The following is an 18,742-nucleotide window of genomic DNA, read 5'->3' as shown; positions in this document are numbered from 1 at the left end:
GACAAATATCGATCACTCCCCTGGATACTGAAGAGTCTGTATGGACATCGGAAAACATTCCAATTAAAAATATATATATTTTACAGCCCTGCCACTATATTTGACAACAGCTAATGCTAGCATTTAACTACATCTTAGCCACTATTTATTTATTTATTTATTTATTTATAGCTAATAATACTGTTGTGGCTTTTAGTAGGAAAGGAGTAAATTAAATAAACTACCGTCTTATCCTTTCAACTGATTTGGTGCATGAACCACACTTTTTTATATATAATTAATTAATCCAGTCTTATGGTATCAAATATTACCATAAACGGTTGAATGCTAACGTTAGCCATTGTTTCACCTATGCTATGTGATATAATATTCATCCATATTTTTCTGTCTTAATTTTTTTTCAGTCCCAGATCAAGAGGGAATGAGTGAAATGATACCAGTTTGTTAATTCCTTGAATTTATATAAAACCTTTTATGACATTTTAACTCCAGTCTACTGGCGCGGTGCAGACGTCACTTCCTGTTTCCTTTTACCGGGTCCTGTTGTGTTCCTTCCTTTATGTTTTCTGGACTGTCTTAGGTCCATAAAACACATCCAGAACATTCTACCACTTTACATGCAAAGATAAAGAGCAGAGGAAGACGATGAATGTGATGAGTAAAATTACAAGTCGGAAAAAAAACAGAAACAAAAAACGAGTAGTGACGTTAGCGTGTTAGCTAATTAGCATTAGCTTCCACTGCATGTACTGAACTGGATCCTTCTGGAAGGCTTTTATGGGCTCTTTAATCTTTCACTTCTTTATCTGCTCTGTCCAGATGAAAGGAAATAACAGTTAAAGGGTTAAATAACTGATAAATAATCTCCAGTAGGAGCCAAAGGTGTTTGTTCTTTGCTTATTTGACGGAAACAGAGGAAGACAAACTGCGCATAAGGACAGAGAAGCTGTTCTACCTTTAATGTTATTTGTATATTTGGATTCATATTTGGTATTAATTTATTCTGTCACTCATTGGACTGAAAACTAATGCTGGAGCAGCTGCTGATTATGCAGAACATTTACAGATAAATAATGTCAGAGCAATACCTTGTTTTAATAAACAATAGAAGGTCTACACGTGACGTCACCGCTAGTGGAAGTCACCGTGGTTCCGCCCACTGAGTGTCAGAAAGAGGGAGGTGAGTAGCAGCTTTGTCTTGAATAAAGTGAAAACTTTAGAACAATTTCAAAAATGGGGCAGAGCTGTTGTGCCATTGATCGCACAAGTAGGTTTCAAAAGCACTGGGAGCTCTCGTTTTAGCGGAGACCTAAAGCCACAGACAGAAGAAGCAGATGGATCGCTGCAATTCAGAGAAAGAACTGGAATCCAAACAACCAAACCTGGATCTGTGTCAGCTAACGTTCATTTGTGCTGTGTTCTGGTGTAAACTCATCCCTTAAATTCCATCTGGTTTTGGCTAACGTTCCTTCTTAGTAAAGCTCTTCATGTTAGCATCTGTCATTTAGTTCTATGTTTCAGAACTGAATCGTTTGTGTCTTCAGTTGTGTGATTGTGAACCTTGTGCTCTACATGATTTGTAAACTAGCTTAAACTGAGGCTAACCTAGTTTTCCAGATCAGGGGCTCCTCTAGCACACAGCTGTTGGATCTGTGTTGGATCCAGTATTTGATGTGAACTCTCCTTAAATCTCCACAGTACCAGTAGATCATCCACTCACTTGGGTCAGTACTAAGGGTTCAACTCCAGTAAATCAGTAGTGAACTGTGAGCACTACTGCTGGGCCTTTACCGCCCAAATCACCGCAAAACAAACTCCGTCTGCACTGACACAAAACCTCCAAAACAATAGTATGTTGAATGAAAGCACTCACCAGCTGGAATCCTCTAATGAACCAGGACCAGGATGGACACAACTCTGGGTCTGTTGGATGCTTTCAGCCTTTGCATTGGGGATTTTCCCGGCGTTGAACTCAGGTTCATGTAAATGTCAGGATAGGTGATTTCTGTCCCAGATCAGTGTTGGTAGAACACTGGTTGTTTGGTAGCTTGTATGGATCCATGTCCAGTCCAGTTTTCTTTAATTTCATCTTATATTCCACATTTTTCCAGTCTGGCTGTAGTTACTGCTATACTCCACCATCTTGAGCCGCTTTGTTTTTGCCGCTCAGTCTGACTGAGAGGGGCGTGGCCTAGGGGGAAGTGACAGATGTGCATTCCCTCTATTAGCGTAAACACTGCATCCATGGGGGCCGCCATTGCTACGTGACGTCAGAACTCGGAATTGGGAGAACATGGATCTAGTACGAGTTTACAGGTGGAAGTCCCAGGTTTGACTGAACATTCCAGTGCATTTACACCAGTAGAAGGATGGAAGAACACCAGTTATGGGTGGACTGGAACACAGCATCAAAATAAGAAAAAAAAAAATATGCAAAAAACAAACAAACTAAATAAATAAATGAAGTAGAACAAGTTAAATTAGAAACATTGGGAAACTTTGAGGTGGTTTTCAGTCCTCAGAGTTTAACCCTTTCATGCATAGTGGTCACTACAATGGACAGCTGTTCAAAGGTGTTGTTCTCTTGTATATTTATGTATTTTGTTGGTTTATTTCCATATCAGCCAACACAGTGGACGCTTATGCATCATCCCATACGCTGTAATTCATACCATTACTGTAAATTTGCTGTTGTGGATAAACTTGATCTGCAGTTAAAAAATTGATAAAATAAATAAATAAATAAAAATAAATAAATAAATAAATGCTAATTGTTATAGACTGTAATCAACAAAAAGTTTTGGAGTTTTTTTGTGTGTATTATCTCCATGCAGGCATGTTAAAATGTGAGAAAGCATCAGATTAGCAGCGTTAAACATGTTTTTATTTCATAGTTTTCACGCAGTATATAAGTAAAAACTTGTTTCTTTGCTTGTAAAATTAAATGTATGGTGTCCAGCTGGGTGCATATTTTTGTAACTCCATGAAAAATAGGTTCATAAAAAAAAATTCAATCACATTGTTTTTTGTTGTTTTGTTTGTTTTTAAAATGCCTACAGAGGAATTAAAAACATCCAGGAAAAAAGTAATCTTGATTAAGCTTCTCATAATTCACGCAAGAAAGGGTTAAATATTTACAAAGTGAATTATACATTTTAGATTTTTAGTTAGACACATGTTTTATTGTGTTAAAATAATGCTTTACTTTGTTTTCAAAGTAATGTTTATTTGATTTGTTTTGTGCCCATTTGGTTTAATGAATATGACATTTAGCGAACATGATGAAGGCTTGTATGAGGCAAGGTTATTATCATTAATGAAAACAAACGAAATGACGAAAACTAGAATTGAAAAAACATTTTCATTAACTGAAAGAAATAAAAACTATAAAAGAAAAAACGATAACTAACTGAAACTGTGATGTATGTTTATAAAACGAACTAAAATTATGGATAAAATTCCCCTCGTTTTCAATGTTGGACTGAAATGAAATCGATTTATTTCGCTCAAACAATTTTAGCTAGCAGCACTTTGTGGTCTGTCACTTTTCGTCACTTGTCATTGTTACCTGGAAACATGGAGACTAAAGCTAGGAGAAAGAAGCAGAGTCCTGTCTGGGATTTATTTGAATATGACGACAGAGAAGAAGAGAAAAGAGACGACTCAACTACAACTAAACTAAGATTAAACTACAACTAAACTAAAACTAAGCATTTAGAAAAATTGAAAACTAATAAAAACTGGCAAACCTGCTCTAAAAACGAATTAAAACAAACTGAATTAGAGAAAAAAAAGTCCAAACTAAATTAAACTAAACTAGAATGAAAAATGCTAAACTATTCGATCCTTGGTATGAGGAGGGAAACTGTCCTGTATGTGTGTCCATCAGTTCTGTTTCCAGACCAGCGGGTGGCGCTGTTGCTCTGTCTAAACACATGCGCGTCCGTCCATGCGCAGTAGAAGAAGACGTCATACCGGAAGTGATGTTGTGTTTATCTGACGCTCAGAGTGGGTCTTCTGTCTCTCACACGATCTTTGCGGCGCTTCAGCCATCTTCACGAACACATTCTGTCACGTTTCAGTTAAAAACCGGAACCGGGTCCACACTGAGCGGGTCCAGACTGCCTCCGGGTCCAGGTCCGGGTCCGGGTCCGGGTCCTCCACATGTGCAGCTGCAGCAGCGGTCAAACCAACGGGTCGTGTCCGTGAGAAGGTACATTCCATCACTTTTTTTGTTTCCTTCAGAGAAGACCAGAGTGAGCTGTTGAACAGAACCAGAACCAGAACCCAGCACAACCAGAAGCAGAACCCAGCACAACCAGAAGCAGAACCCAGCACAACCAGAAGCAGAACCCAGCAGAAGCAGAACCGTCCGCCTTAAAGCCAGTCGAACCGGGTCACATGTCCATCAGAGCAGCTTTTCCCTTCAGTTCCAGCTGTGATTGAGGTCTGTTTTTCTTCACTGTCACTTTAATCCTGAACTAAACCCATTTAATCTGGAATAATTGTCAGGTTTTTTTGTTTTTGATGTTTAGACAGAATGTGTTGAAGGTGCTGTCGGTCAGGTGCTCTGCTCTCTGATTGGCTGCTGTCAGATGTGCAGGAGGTCAAAGGTCACAGCAGCAGTCAGTGAATGTGGTTTGACAGGATGTTCAGGTGGACTGAAGCACCAAGCACAACAGCAACGCCTTCATTTGTTCAGTGGGTTTGACAGGAATGTGGTTCACACCAGAACCAACAGAAGGAAAGGAAATACAGCAGTTTAAATAAAAGATAAAATTAAAAAAAAAAAAAAAAAGAACCAACAGAAGGGGAAGGAAATACTGCAGTTTAAATAAAAAATAAATAAAATTAAAAAAAAGAAGCAACAGAAGGGGAAGGAAATACAGCAGTTTAATAAATAAAATAAAAAGAACAGATTAAAACCATCAAGGGAGTAAAAATGAGACTCAGATGGAAATGTTGAACTGGATCACACTTGGATTTTGTGTTTTGAGTCGGCTCATTCATGTTTTAATCGGTTTTGTCGACATGATCTCGACAAAATATGATCCAAAAAACTTCCCTCAACTCCAGATAAATCGTAAAAAGCCCTACACAGTAAATTTAAAGTAAATAAACTAAAATAAAATAGAGTAAAACAGACTAAAATTTAAAATCAAATTAAATAAAGTAAAAATTAAGATGATACTAAACAAAAAATAAAATACAAATGAGCAAAAATGAATCGTACTATCCTAAAAATAAGAACACTAAAACCAAAGTGCAATTCAATAAAAATTCAAAAAAATAATTAAATTCACCTATAACAGTGAATATAAACCAAAATTAAATACAGGAAAATAGAATTAAGTTTAAAAAAGTAAATAAATAAAATCCTGCCAAATAATTACACTAAACTAGCAAATAAAATACATATGAGTAAAATGAATCCTGCTATCCTAAAAATTAAATAAAAATGAGAACACTAAAACCAAAATCCAATAAAATAAAAATTCAAAAAAATAATTAAATTCACCTATAACAGTGAATGTAAACCAAAATTAAACACAATAAAATGGAATTAAGTTTAAAAAAGTAAATAAATAAATAAAATTACACCAAATAATTATACTAAACTAGCAAATAAAATAAATATGAGTAAAATCAATCGTACTAAACTCAAAAAATAAATAAATCAGTAAATGGAACTAAAGTTCAACTACTGTTCGATCCTGTTCATGAAATCAAATAAAAATAGTAATGCAATCAAATGAAAACACTAAAACTGAAATGCAATAAAATAAAAATTCTAAACAAATAATCACTTAAAACAGTAAATATAAACTAAAATAAAATACAGTTAAAAAAAGAAAAAATAGCTTTAAAAAATAAAATAAAATCATACCAAAGCAAATGGTGAATAAAGTATACATGAGTAAAATGAATAAAGTGGAACTAAAATATCTCCTGTCGTTTATTGGTTTATTCAAGTGAATATTTGTCGTCGTATCGTTCAGCTGATTTTTATCTTTTACAGTTGAATTTACTTTTCAGAGCGAATGCGACGCTAACACGCCGCCACCGAGCACTAACGTCAAACGGCATCGTTATCACAGCTGACATAAGTTTGTTTTCCACCAGAGGAACAGTTATCGTTTACTCTGATTCCGAAAAACCTCGGTACGTTTCCTAAAAATCTGTCCCTTGACCCCAAACGTCCCGATAAAAGTTCCTGGTAGGGGGCGGGACTTCTGCTGTACGTTGAAGAATGCTGATTGGTGGAACACGGTTGTAAGAAAAAGACGCATCCTGTTGCATCGTTTTTGTTGCTTTGTTGTCGGATCTGTTTGTAATTTCAGTCTAATTGTGCCTGGTTTTTTCTTCTCATTGCGTCTTTTTTTGTATTATTACGTCTTTTTGTATCTTTTGTCTTGTGTTTTTTTTTGTCTTATTGTGTCTTTTTCATGTCTATGGTCTTGTGTCTTTTTTGTCTTTTTTTGTCTCATTGTGTCTTATTTTTATTGTTTTGTCTTATTGCATCTTTTTTCGTATTACGTCTTTTTGTATCTTTTGTCTTGTGTTTTTTGTCTTGCATCTTTTCGTATCTGTGGTCTTGTGTCTTTTTTTGTCTTATTGTGTCTTTTTTGTATTGTTTCGTCTTGTGTTTTTTTGGTCTTACTGCATCTTTTTTCGTCTTATTACGTCTTTTTCATATTTATGGTCTTGTGTCTTTTTTGTCTTATGGTGTCTTTTTTGTATTGTTTTGTCTTATTGCGTCTTTTTTCGTCTTATTGCTTCTTTTTGTATCTTGTGTTTTTTTTGTCTTATTGCATCTTTTTCGTCTTTTTTGTCTTATTGTGTCTTTTTTGTATCTATGGTTTTGTGTCTTTTTCGTCTTTTTTGTCTTATTGTGTCTCGTCTTTTTTGTCTTATTGTGTCTTTTTTGTATCTACGGTTTTGTGTCTTTTTCGTCTTTTTTGTCTTATTGTGTCTATTTCGTATTGTTTTGTCTTATTGCATCTGTTTGTATGTTATTGCATCTTTTTTGTATTTATGGTCTTGTGTCTTTTTCGTCTTTTTTGTCTTATTGAGTCTTTTTTGTATTTTGTCTTATTGTGTCTTTTTTGTATTTATTTTATTACGTCTTTTTTCGTCTTATTGCATCTTTTTGTATCTTTTGTCTAGGTTTTTTTTGTCTTATTGTGTCTTTTTTTGTATTGTTTTGTCTTATTGCGCCTGTTTTCGTCTTATTGCATCTTTTTTATATCTATGGTCTTGTGTCTTTTTTGTCTTTTTTTAAACACGTGTGGAAATGGTTTCACTTTATTTTATCTGACTTTTCACTTAGAATACCGTCTTTTATGCCAGTTTGACCAATCTTTTAGTCTGTTTAAACTGTGTCTTAGTTTAGTTTTACTATACGTTGTTTTTTTTTAACTGTCCTTTAGTTGGGTTTAGCGTCTGGTTTCACTGTCTTTTATACTGGTTTTACTAATGAGCTTTATCCTTTATTCAGTCTGTGGATACATTGTGTTGATTCGTTGGTGGTTTTGGTTGTAATTGTGGAATTAAAGAACCACTGCAGCGTCACAGATGGACGTACAGTTGGACAAACACTGGAATGACATGGACCAAAATGATGAACAAATACAACACAAAGCAACACACACACACTAAACCCCCACAAACTAGAGTTTAGGAAACTGAGGCTGAGATTCTACCTCAAACATCCTCATATAATCTTCAGACCGGATCCACTAAACGTGTCCAAACCATCGTTTTCATCTCAGCCTTTAAAAACCCGTCTGTCGGTCGGTCTCTAAAGACAAACCAGCGCCCTGTGTTTACATGTCCTGTTGTTGTGTGACCTTCACTGAGTGCAGGTAAAACCGTGACTTCATAAACCGTCCTGTAAAGTTGATCTCCACGTGCACAGATCTGTCAGATCCAGGTCTGCGCAGCCTGGATGCACCTGTTGCCCTGGCAACCGCATCCCGCACATCCACGTTTCAGAGTGGGAGCTCTGTCTTTGTGTCCCGTCTCTGTCGCTGGAGTGGATGAGTCAGTGGACGGTTAGTTAACGGTTGTCGCGGCAACTGTGGGCACCACTGAAGGACGTAAGGGCCAAATGCAAAGGCTGATGGGATGCAAAACCGCTCCACTCTGGGCCGACCGTCAGCTTTAGCTTCAGCACTGCGTCCAATCACACACAAACACACACAAAAACAAACACACACACACGTCTGCAAAGGGTTTGAAGAGTTTATTAGTCAATTAAATACACAACATGAAGCACTGACGCAAATAGATAAACAGTCAAAATCAGAAGTAAACTACAACTCCCAGGATGCATTTCTCACACCTACTCACAGTGTCAGATTGTGTGATTCTGTCACCGTGGGATGTTGATGAACATATTGATCGATGATCAGGTTGTGTTTTCCTCGGTTCAGCTTGTTTATCTGTCCTCGCTGACTCTTCTGTTTTTGTCTCGCCTGCAGTGAAGCATCATGGGAGGTGGCAGATGGGCGAGCCAACCGTGGGCCGAGCAGTGACACGCAAACAAACGCACAAACAAACACACCATGGATCAAGGCTTCAGCATCCAGACGCTGGTGAGCAAAGGCACTGATCAGCTCCGATCAAACACTAATCAAACAGCGGACCGTGAACAGAGCGCCGCTTATCCTCCTCTGAACACATGCAAATGAGCCGCACACAAACGCTGCATTCAGGCACACGCTCAGGATGGGAAATCTGACCGTTCAGCTGTTACTGGGGATTCCACAGGCTCCTCCCCTGCTCGGCCTGCAGGGGGCGGAGTCACAACACCGTCACTCACCTCTGTTTGACACCTTTGGTGTAGAAGGAGGTGGTAGAGGAGCCGACTCCACGGACATCCAACAGATCAAACACAGACCTTCATCTCGTTCCTCGACTTCATGTATATTTTTTCTGTTCTTGTTCTTGTTCATCGTCTTTGTCTTCTTCTTCTTCATCTCCTTCTTCTTCTTCCCTCCATGTTTTATCGTCATCCACCGTTTGTTTTTACCGTGGCGTCATGTCATGAATGAAAACATGAACCGTGAACAGAGCGCCGCTTATCCTCCTCTAAACACATGTAAATGAGCCGCACACAAACGCTGCATTCAGGCACACGCTCAGGATGGGAAATCTGACCGTTCAGCTGTTACTGGGGGTTCAGCAGGCCCCTCCCCCGCTCGGCCTGCAGGGGGCGGAGTCAGAACACCGTGGCTAACCTGTGTTGGTCTCTCCTGGTGTAGAAGAAGCTGGCGGCAGAGCCCGACTACACGGATGTGTCGCTGACGGCGGCGGAGCGAGTGCGAGCACTGGGGAAGATGGGCTGCAGCGTGGAGATCAATGACGACATCGCGCCGCGTCGCTACTTCCGCTCGGGCGTGGAGATGGAGCGCATGGCGGCGGTCTACCTGGACGAGGGCAGTCTGGAGAACGCATACGTCCTCTACACCAAGTTTATCACGTGAGAGCCACGCCCACCTCCCTCCGGTCCAGCCGGTCAAACATGTGAAACTGTTTAGAAACTGGGCGTTTCATCAAATGGGCGCCATGTGATCATTAAAACTACAAATATTTTATCTATCGACAAAATGAAGCTAATATTTTAGTTTAGTGTTCTCATTTTATCTCTGTATCTGAAAGTGGAGTTTGAGTTTTGTGAGTTATTTGTTGTATTTATTCATTTTAGTTGTTTCAGTCGTGAACATTTGCGACTGTTTTTCCAGGTTGTTTGTGGAGAAACTGCCGACTCACAGAGACTATCAGCAGTGCAGCATCCCCGAAAAACAGCTGATCATGAAGGTAACCTGCAGTCACATGACAGGAGGGAGGGGGTCACATCACAGGAAGCAGGGGTCACATGACTTACAGAGTTCAGGTTGGTTCTGTAGACTAGACCTAAATGAAACGCACACGGTCTGCGGTCAGGAACTGAATGGTGGTCACGTGACCGTACTCCTCGTCCAATAACAGGCCGTCTGTGTGTCCTCTGTCTGTAGAAACTTCAGGAAGTAGCGTTTCCCCGTAAGGATGAGCTGAAAAAGCGTCTCCAGGAGAAATACAGCAGGGAACACAGCGAGTACCTCAGAGCCCAGGTAATCGGATCCTCAGAGGTGTGGTGCATTATGGGTAGTATTAGTAGAACACTGTAGCTGCTGTTATGTCCTAACACACACACACACACTAATGCCAACTTCAAGGTTTTCCTAAAAATCTATGACTTTAATATTCATCCTTCAGCTGTAGTTTTCTGAAATTTCTCCACACTTTCACTATTTTTTATTTTTCATGTACTTATTATGTCTGTTTAATTTAATTTGAATTTAATTATTGTATTGTATTTTCCATGTAACCGTTTTTTACCATTTTATGTACCATGTATTGGTTTTTAACATGTCATGTGACCTGTGATCCTCACAGAGCCAATCGGTGGTGGTGGATGGATGTGGCCAGCAGCTGCAGCGCCTCTCCCTATTGGACGAGGATAGGAGGCGGTTCCTGCTGTTGGAGGAGGAGCGGCAGCGTGTCGCCGCTCTGCGACGGATGCAGATTGAATCGGAACAGTTCCGATACTTCGAGGACCAGCTGAGGCGTCAAGAACTGGCCAGTCGCAGAGGGGAGGAGGCGGAGCCTAAGGTGTGGTTTCCGTAGTACCAGTGCCGTGCCGGTGTGCGTGTACTGTCATTGGACGACATGTGCAGTGAGCTGTTTTCTCCAGCAGGTGGTGATCAAAGTGCCTGAGGTGACAGACGGCTCCTGTCTGTCCCAGCAGCCAATCAGAGAAGGTGTGAGGTTGCAGGGGGCGGACCCGAACAGGAACAGGCCGTCGGCTCCTGTTAGCCAACCGGCCGCCACGCTGGCTGGCGTCCACAGTGAGTCCACACGTAGGGGGCGGAGTTTGAAGAACGGGGGATCCATGGGAGTCCTTTGTATTTCCTTTGTGTATTTTTGTGTTGTGTGGAGGGTGGGCGGTGTGTGTTTGTGTGTCATTGTGTATGTGTTTGTGTGTCATTGTGTGTGTGTGTGTGTGTCATTGTGTGTTTGTGTGTCTGTTGTAGCCCAGCGGGTGGAGGGTCTGCGGCGGGTGGTCATCCCCAGAGACCTGACGTACCGTTTCCTCCTCCTCGCCGACTCCAACACCGCCAAAGGCATCGAGACCTGCGGCGTCCTGTGTGGACGACTGGTGAGACCGCCACCTTCTGCTGGACCCCGCCCACTGGTGTCCCTAAGGCCATAGGCCACGCCCACTACACACATGTAGACCTGATGGTGTCGAATTACTACTGTGAATGACTCCTCCTCTCTCTCTCTCTCTCTCCTCTCTCTCTCTCTCTCCTCTCTCCTCTCTCTCTCTCTCTCTCTCTCTCTCTCTCTCCTCTCTCTCGCTCTCTCTCTCTCTCTCTCTCTCTCTCTCTCTTCCTCTCTCTCTCTCTCTCTCTCTCTCTCTCTCCTCTCTCTCTCTCTCTCCCTCTCTCTCTCTCTCTCCTGCTCCTCTGTGTCTGTGAATGTCTCTCGCCCTCAGACCCATAATGAGTTCCTTCTGACCCACGTGGTCGTCCCCAAACAGTCGGCCGGTCCAGACTTCTGCGACATGGAGAACGTGGAGGAGCTGTTCAGCTTCCAGGACCAGCAGAACCTGCTGACGCTGGGCTGGATCCACGTAGGTGACCACGCCCCCTCCCCCTCCCCCACACGTCACGCACAGACCCACAACATCACACCAATGTTAAAACACACAACGAAACTCAACGCCGCGCCGTCAGGTGTGATTCATCTTTCACACTGACCCCCGCCACTTCATCTACCCCCTCAATTGCACCATCACAGGTTACCACGGCAACGGAGGCTGAGCAGAGATGGAGCACACGGACAGAGGTCTCACTCTGATCCCAAACGATGAACTGCATCTGTTAATGTAACCGAGTAAATAACATCTGAAAACCACTTTAACACCAACAGAGAGTGGAGACGTTTAGAACAGAGGACCAACATATGGCCCGTGGGCCAAAACCGGCCGTTACAGGGTCCGGTCCGGCCCATGGGGTGAATTTACAAAATGCAAAAATTACACTGAAGATAATAATCATTTTAGTTCAGGTTCCACATTCAGACTGATATGATCTAAAGTAAAATAATAACATATGAATATTTATATTTGTTTGATTATTTTTAATTTAGTTTTTCACTAACATATATTTATAGTTACAAATTATTTCATTTATCTGTTTTATTTATTTAATTTTCATGCCATGTTTTATTTTAATTGCAGTTATGTTTTTTTAGTGTAGGATTTAATTTAATTCATTTGTGTTTTATTTGCTAGTTTAGAATTATTTAATTTAGATTCTATTTACTGTGTTTATTTGATTTTATTTATTTTCATTTATATAATATGTATTTTTTGTTTTGTTTTATTTATTGTTGTTTTGTTTATTTATTATTTTCTTTGATATTTTTATGCAGTGATTTTGTTTAATTGTAGGAATGGTTTGTAGGATTCATTTAACTCATTTGTAATTGATTAGTTTTACTGTGTTTAGTATTTATTTTAACAGATCAGTGGATGTTTAATGGAATGAACAGTGAAGATGCTGATACTAACGTTTTGTTTTTGTTTTTTTTTGTTTTGGCTTTTTTTGTGTTTCTGCGTTTGTGTTTCTGTGGTTTGGCGTTTTTATGTGTTTGCTTCTGTGTTTTCAATTGTTGTTTCCATGTTTTGGCATCTTTGTGTTTTTGTATTTGTTTCTGTGTTTTTCTTTTTTGTGTTTCCATATTTTGGTATTTTTGTGTTTCTGTGTTTTGGTGTTTTCTATTTTTGTTTCCGTGTTGGTTTGCGTGTCGGTGCGTTTCAGACCCACCCCACCCAGACGGCCTTCCTCTCCAGCGTCGACCTCCACACCCACTGCTCGTATCAGCTGATGCTGCCAGAGGCCGTCGCCATCGTCTGCGCCCCCAAACACAACGAGTACGACACACGCTCACCATCGTACACTACATTACCCACAATGCCTCAGGGGTGAACATCTACGCCCCGTGTCTGTCCGTTCTGGATCAGGGTTTGTGTAGATATTCCAGTGAAATTAGACTTTTTTTTTTTTTTTTTTTTTTTTTTTTTTTTTTTACAAATCTGTTCCGTTCGTTTTTTTTCTGTCTGAACAGTGAGGAGGTTAATTTCTTAATATAATTTTTTTTGTAGCTGTTTATTAATAATTTTAACAGAATAGACACAGAAAAAAGTACAGATAATATAGGAGCACCCCCTACTGGAGTTAGTGGAGTATGTCTGTAATCACTTTAGAATTCACAAAATGATAAAGAACCTAAATAAATAAAAAAAAAAAAAAAAAAAAAAAGACTAGTCACAAAAATGTATAATTGAGCTCCTAAAATTAAACCATGACCCAGATCCAGATTGATGCAGATTAAACAAATCCAGAAAATGAATGTACAGTTGAATTTTTTATCGGATCAAAACCCATTTTTATTAGTTTTAGTTTGTAATTTCAAATATATTACATGACACAAATGTTTTCGTACTGGAATCATTTATGTCAGTTGTGTTTGTCAGATTATAAATGTAAAAAAAATCAGAAAATCAATCAGAATTTCACAAATGTTTTTCTGTCAAAGTGTTGATTAAAGATGAATCTGATCAGATGGAACGAAAAAAAACAACTGCAACGTTCATTGAATTAATAAAATATCAGAAAAAAAACTGGACAAATTAGACGGAAATGGAAAAAGAGACTGATGTGGAGACGAGTGTGTGTGTGTGTGTGTGTGTGTGTGTGTGTGATTGTGTATTTGTGTAGGTGGCTTGTGTAAATGTGTGTGTGTGTTTGTGTACATCTATCATGTAGATGTGTGATGCTCCCTGTGTGTTTGTGTTTGTGCACATGTATTTGTGTAGATGTGTGATGCTGTTTGTGTGTTTGTGTCCAGCTCTGGTGTGTTGTGTGTTTGTGTGTGTATTTGTGCAGATGTGTTCAGCTCCAGTGTATTTGTGTGTTTGTGTGCAGCGCCGGTGTGTTTGTGTGTTTGTGCAGATGTGTGATGCTGTTTGTGTATTTGTGTGTTTGTGTGCAGCTCCGGTGTGTTTGTGTGTTTGTGCAGATGTGTGATGCTGTTTGTGTATTTGTGTGTTTGTGTGCAGCTCCGGTGTGTTTGTGTGTTTGTGCAGATGTGTGATGCTGTTTGTGTATTTGTGTGTTTGTGTGCAGCTCCGGTGTGTTTGTGTGTTTGTGCAGATGTGTGATGCTGTTTGTGTATTTGTGTGTTTGTGTGCAGCTCTGGTGTGTTCCGCCTCACTGCTCCAGGCATGTGTGAAGTCTCCTCCTGTCGTCTGAAGGGTTTCCATCCTCACTCTAAGGATCCTCCTCTGTTCACGGTGAGTCCACCACACCTGGATGGCCCACGTACGGCCCCTGGACCCAAAGCGGCCCGCCAAAGGGTCCGGTCCGGCCCCAAACACAAAAAACTACGTCCTGCCCTTGTTTAAGCAGACATTTTAAATCCAAACTGACTCAGGGCTGCAACAAACCCACTGCACTTCATCTGTTTATTGCATTTGAACTCTATTGAACTGTATTTTAATTGTCTTGCTCTCACTGTAAAGCACTTTGTGACTCCCTGTCTGTGAAAAGTGCTCTATAAATAAAATTTACTTACCTTTTACTGAAAAACAAAAAAATCCCCCCTCCCCCAGGTCACCACCAAAATGTACTCATTTGTTCCTTGTACCAGTATCAACATTTCCTGAAAATTTCATCCAAATTCGTCCATAACTATTTGAGTTTCTTGCTGACAGTCAAACAGACAAACCCCGATGAAAACGTGTCCTCCTTGGTGGAGGAAACAAGTAATTTGACATGTTTCACCTAAAATTATCTCCCCAAATGGTGTTCCACATAATGTTACAGTGCTTCTAAATACCTCCTCATATATGTGGAATACATGCATATGAGTTACTCTGATTACATGCATATGAGTTACTCTGATTACATGACAGACTGTTGAACATCACGAGTCCACATGTTAGCGCTGGATCAGACCCATTTACAAACTATCCTGTCACAAAAAATATGAACTTAATTTAAATATATATATATATATTATATTTTTAAATAAATATTATATTTTTAATTGCAATTAATCGCATAGTAATAATTTTTTTTTTTTTTTTGGGGGGGGGGGGGGGGGCATCAACAGCATGTATTTCCTTTCAGTGATATTTCAGACTGCAGTACTCCGCTGATAAAAAATAATTGCACAAGTCAGTGCTTCCAAACACCTGTGTCCCGTCCCCCCCCACCATCTGAAGACATTTCAAATGAAAATGTCCATGGAACAGACCGCTACTGTTACACATGTTTATGTCCACACCAGTTTATTTCCGCTTGTGAGTGATTGACAGGAGTCTTAGTCCCACTAATCAGTACTAATACTAATAAGCCCAATAATATGTGATGCTCAGTTGTTCAAAGTAAACAAAGGGGGCCCTCTAGTGGTGGGAATAAGTTGCACTAATGTATGTTTTGTCCTTTTGGTGTTACCGTAGTCAGTTCGGACATAAGAAGGAACTAACTAATAAAATAAAGACAAAATAATTCAATTAGTTATGTCTATTAATGATCTGCATATTCACAGAGAAAGCACAGATGTAATTATTCTAAATTTAAACTGACTGCTAATCCAACAGTCACATGGTAAAGAAGTCCAGGTTAGTTCAAAGGCTGGAATATTAAACACAACCAATGAATTTACATCAACTTAACATGAGCCTGCAGAAAGAATTAGCAACCCATCTGTGACTGCTAGCATAAACAAATTAGCTTAAACATGTTAATAACACATTGTAATAAACACATCCAAAATAAGGTCATAAACATGTTTCTAACGGCACGTTTAATGTGAAATTATTTAACAAACAACAGAATGACAGACACATACAGGCGTTGAACTGCAGGAGTTCCACAGTTTGATTCAGCATTACTTGGAAAGTTCGCTCTTTTCTCCTCTCAGCTGCACCGGCACTTGGTGCGTGTGGAGTGCCAAAATAAAAGCATGAGTTTCAAAATAAGAGTCTGTATGTATAAATCAACTAAGACTTGCTTGAAAGGCAGAACAATAATAAAACGGCATTAACGTGAGATAAAAAAAATTGCCGGTGTTATTTAATGAATGCGTTAACGCGGTAATAAGACGTTAACTTGCCCAGCCCTAACATATATAAACAACCTGAAATGTCCAAAGACAAATAAGTTTAATTTTAATAATATTCTTCTTTTTTTTCCAGTTATTTTTTATTGAATTTTTTTACAGCAGTAGTGCAAAAAATGTCTAAACAATAGGAATTGTTGTTTTTCTACAGAACAGAACATATACAAAAAAACAAAGAAAACACACATACAACAGAAAAAAAAAAAACATCACAAAGCTAGAAACCTGTCGTCCTGGACAAATGTAACAGTTTGTGAGACGCAAACTTACACTTAAACATAGGTACAGAATATCGCAGAGAGAAGAAAGAGGAAAAAAGGAGGTGTGTGTGTATATATACACACACACACACAATTTTAATACTCTCCTTCCTCAGTTTCTCATTTCCACATGTTCATTGTATGGTACAGATCCAGTGGATCTCAAATACACACACATTTAATAACAGACTGAATATTGGAACAATTCCACTGTTTCTCTTCAAACATGTAACATGGAATTTTAGGATTTTAGCATCGTATTCATCTTCAATTTACTATTTATTGTGCTTCAGCATTTTATATTCCAATTAGTTTATTTATTTACTTGTTATCATATTCTTTATATAATTTCTTTACATCCTTTTTTTTTTTTTTTTTTTTTAAGTATTTGTATATTTGTTTATTTTTCTTTCTTTCGCTGTTTGAAAAGTGCTGTGGAACTAAAGCGTCTTCTTTCCGTGCCGTGCAGGTGTGCAGACACGTGGTTCTGAGGGACTCCATGGTCAGCCTGTTGGACCTCAGGTGACAGCCAGGGGGCGCCGATGATGCGTTTACTGCCAACTGTGAACCTGCCTCTGTGTGCGTTTGGATTGAAACTTGAATTGTGTTCGATGTTTTCTGCAGTTTTTCATTCCGTTCCTGTTGAAGTTGTTGCTGCTCGCTCTATTTAAAGATGTAAACCTGTGATTTTTTTTTTTTTTTTTGGATGATTGTTTTTTCCGGAGTTTACCGGAGTCTCCTCAGCTTCAGGTTCAGCTGTGGTGCGTTCAAGTGCTGTCGGACAGAGTGCCTTCTCATAAACTCACACGGACATTTCTGTCGGCTCATCGGTCGAGATTTACAGGACATTTATTGTTCCTCTGTTTGTGAAGTGAAATAACCAGGACAGGTACGTTTTTATTACACTCTGCCCCCTACAGACAAGAAGAGGAACTGCACCTTTGAACCAAACATTTAACAGTGTGGAAGTTTACAGTCTGTTAGGAAAACTGGGATGATTGAAGGTGCTAAACATCGCAAACTGAAAATTACACATACATAATACCAGCCCTTTAACGGACTGGAAAATGTGAAATAATAACACAAAACTAAGCAATTTAATAAATACATTTACATCAAGAATAATTCATACAAAAAAACAAACAGGTATGAATAAAAGTCCCATAAAAACTTGGTTCATACTTTAAACCAGGGTTCTCAAACTCCTGTTCTTTCAGGTTCCACATTCAGTCTGATCTGATCTGCATTGGACCCAACCAGGAAAATAAGAACAGAATAAAATATAAATAATGACAACTGCAGATTTATGTCTGTGTTTTAGTGCAGAAAAACCCCAATGAATTATGAAAAACCTTACTTTTATAAACTATCCAAACAAAAAAGATGTGAATAACCTGAAAAAAATGACATTTCTTCAGTAAAATCAGTGTAATTTTCTCAGTCTTCTTCCTCCACTTCTCATTAGTCCATGTGCATTCTGGATCAGATCTCCAAAGACACTAAACACTGAGGAACAGGAAGAAAAGAGTTCAAACTGGACTGAATTTAATACAGACATTTCAGGTTGGACACATTTGTTCAGGTTAGTCACATTTTATTGGTACAGGAGAGTTTGGAAATGGAAATATTTCCTGCACTAAAACAAAGACAAATATTTGAAGTTGTCATTATTTACAGACATTATGTCATTTTATTTTCACATCAAACCCAGAAGAAAATATGAGTCATTATTTTTCGTAGTTTATTCTGTTATTATTTGACTGTAGATCATATTGGTCTGTTTCACTAAAATTTAAGGGTAGATTTTTCTTCCTCAGTCAGATGTGATGAAAGTAGATGGTTAGCAAAATAAATGTATAAAAATCTGTGAAAAATGAATATGCAAAAAAATTAAAAAGCAAAAAACACAGGCCTCAAAATGAAGAAAAGAGCATCAAAAAGAACAAAAATGAAGAAAAATGAGCAAAATACACCCAAAAATTAACAATAAATGCAACAAAATGTCCAAAATAAACAATCGTGAGCAAAAAACAATCAGTAAAATAAACAAATTAAGCAACAAAATGAATAAAAACAAACAATACAGGCATAAATAATTAACAAAAAAAAAAACATTAAAATGAACAAAAATCAAGAAAAGAGCATCATATGTATTTATTGGTACAGGATAGTTTGGAAATGGAAATATTTTCATAATTTAATGTGATTTTTTTTGCACTAAAACAAAGACAAACATTTGTAGT

At 38.7% G+C, this 18,742-nt stretch overlaps 1 protein-coding gene across 2 annotated transcripts; it reads left to right on the top strand.

Annotated features, from left to right (window-relative positions):
- The first annotated feature begins 3,982 nt into the window (after positions 1-3,982).
- Positions 3,983-17,345, top strand: stambpl1 (STAM binding protein-like 1). Of its 2 annotated transcripts, none has more exons than XM_030122476.1 (12): positions 3,983-4,213; positions 8,484-8,597; positions 9,267-9,484; positions 9,747-9,822; positions 10,020-10,115; positions 10,441-10,656; positions 10,742-10,892; positions 11,079-11,203; positions 11,543-11,680; positions 12,873-12,985; positions 14,308-14,407; positions 16,969-17,345. In XM_030122476.1, exons 2-12 carry the CDS (start codon positions 8,568-8,570, stop codon positions 17,023-17,025), a joined length of 1,320 nt encoding a protein of 439 aa, XP_029978336.1. In that variant the 5' UTR covers positions 3,983-4,213; positions 8,484-8,567; the 3' UTR covers positions 17,026-17,345. The 2 variants fall into 2 exon arrangements, with proteins under 2 accessions (XP_029978336.1, XP_029978335.1); XM_030122475.1 differs by having other exon boundaries at positions 3,983-4,447.
- Positions 17,346-18,742: the final 1,397 nt, after the last annotated feature.

This window comes from Sphaeramia orbicularis, chromosome 19 (assembly GCF_902148855.1).
Source record: "Sphaeramia orbicularis chromosome 19, fSphaOr1.1, whole genome shotgun sequence".
NCBI classification, from domain to species: Eukaryota; Metazoa; Chordata; class Actinopteri; order Kurtiformes; family Apogonidae; genus Sphaeramia; species Sphaeramia orbicularis.
This window is presented reverse-complemented; position numbering and strand designations above follow the sequence as displayed.

What these genes read in the sequence shown, in the direction of transcription:
- stambpl1 (XM_030122476.1), top strand. Translation starts at nt 8,568, where the DNA reads ATGGATCAAGGCTTCAGCATCCAGACGCTG. An exon ending in GCGTCCTGTGTGGACGACTG is followed by an intron (nt 11,204 to 11,542) that starts GTGAGACCGCCA and finishes TCTCGCCCTCAG; the next exon opens with ACCCATAATGAGTTCCTTCT. An exon ending in TGCGCCCCCAAACACAACGA is followed by an intron (nt 12,986 to 14,307) that starts GTACGACACACG and finishes GTTTGTGTGCAG; the next exon opens with CTCTGGTGTGTTCCGCCTCA.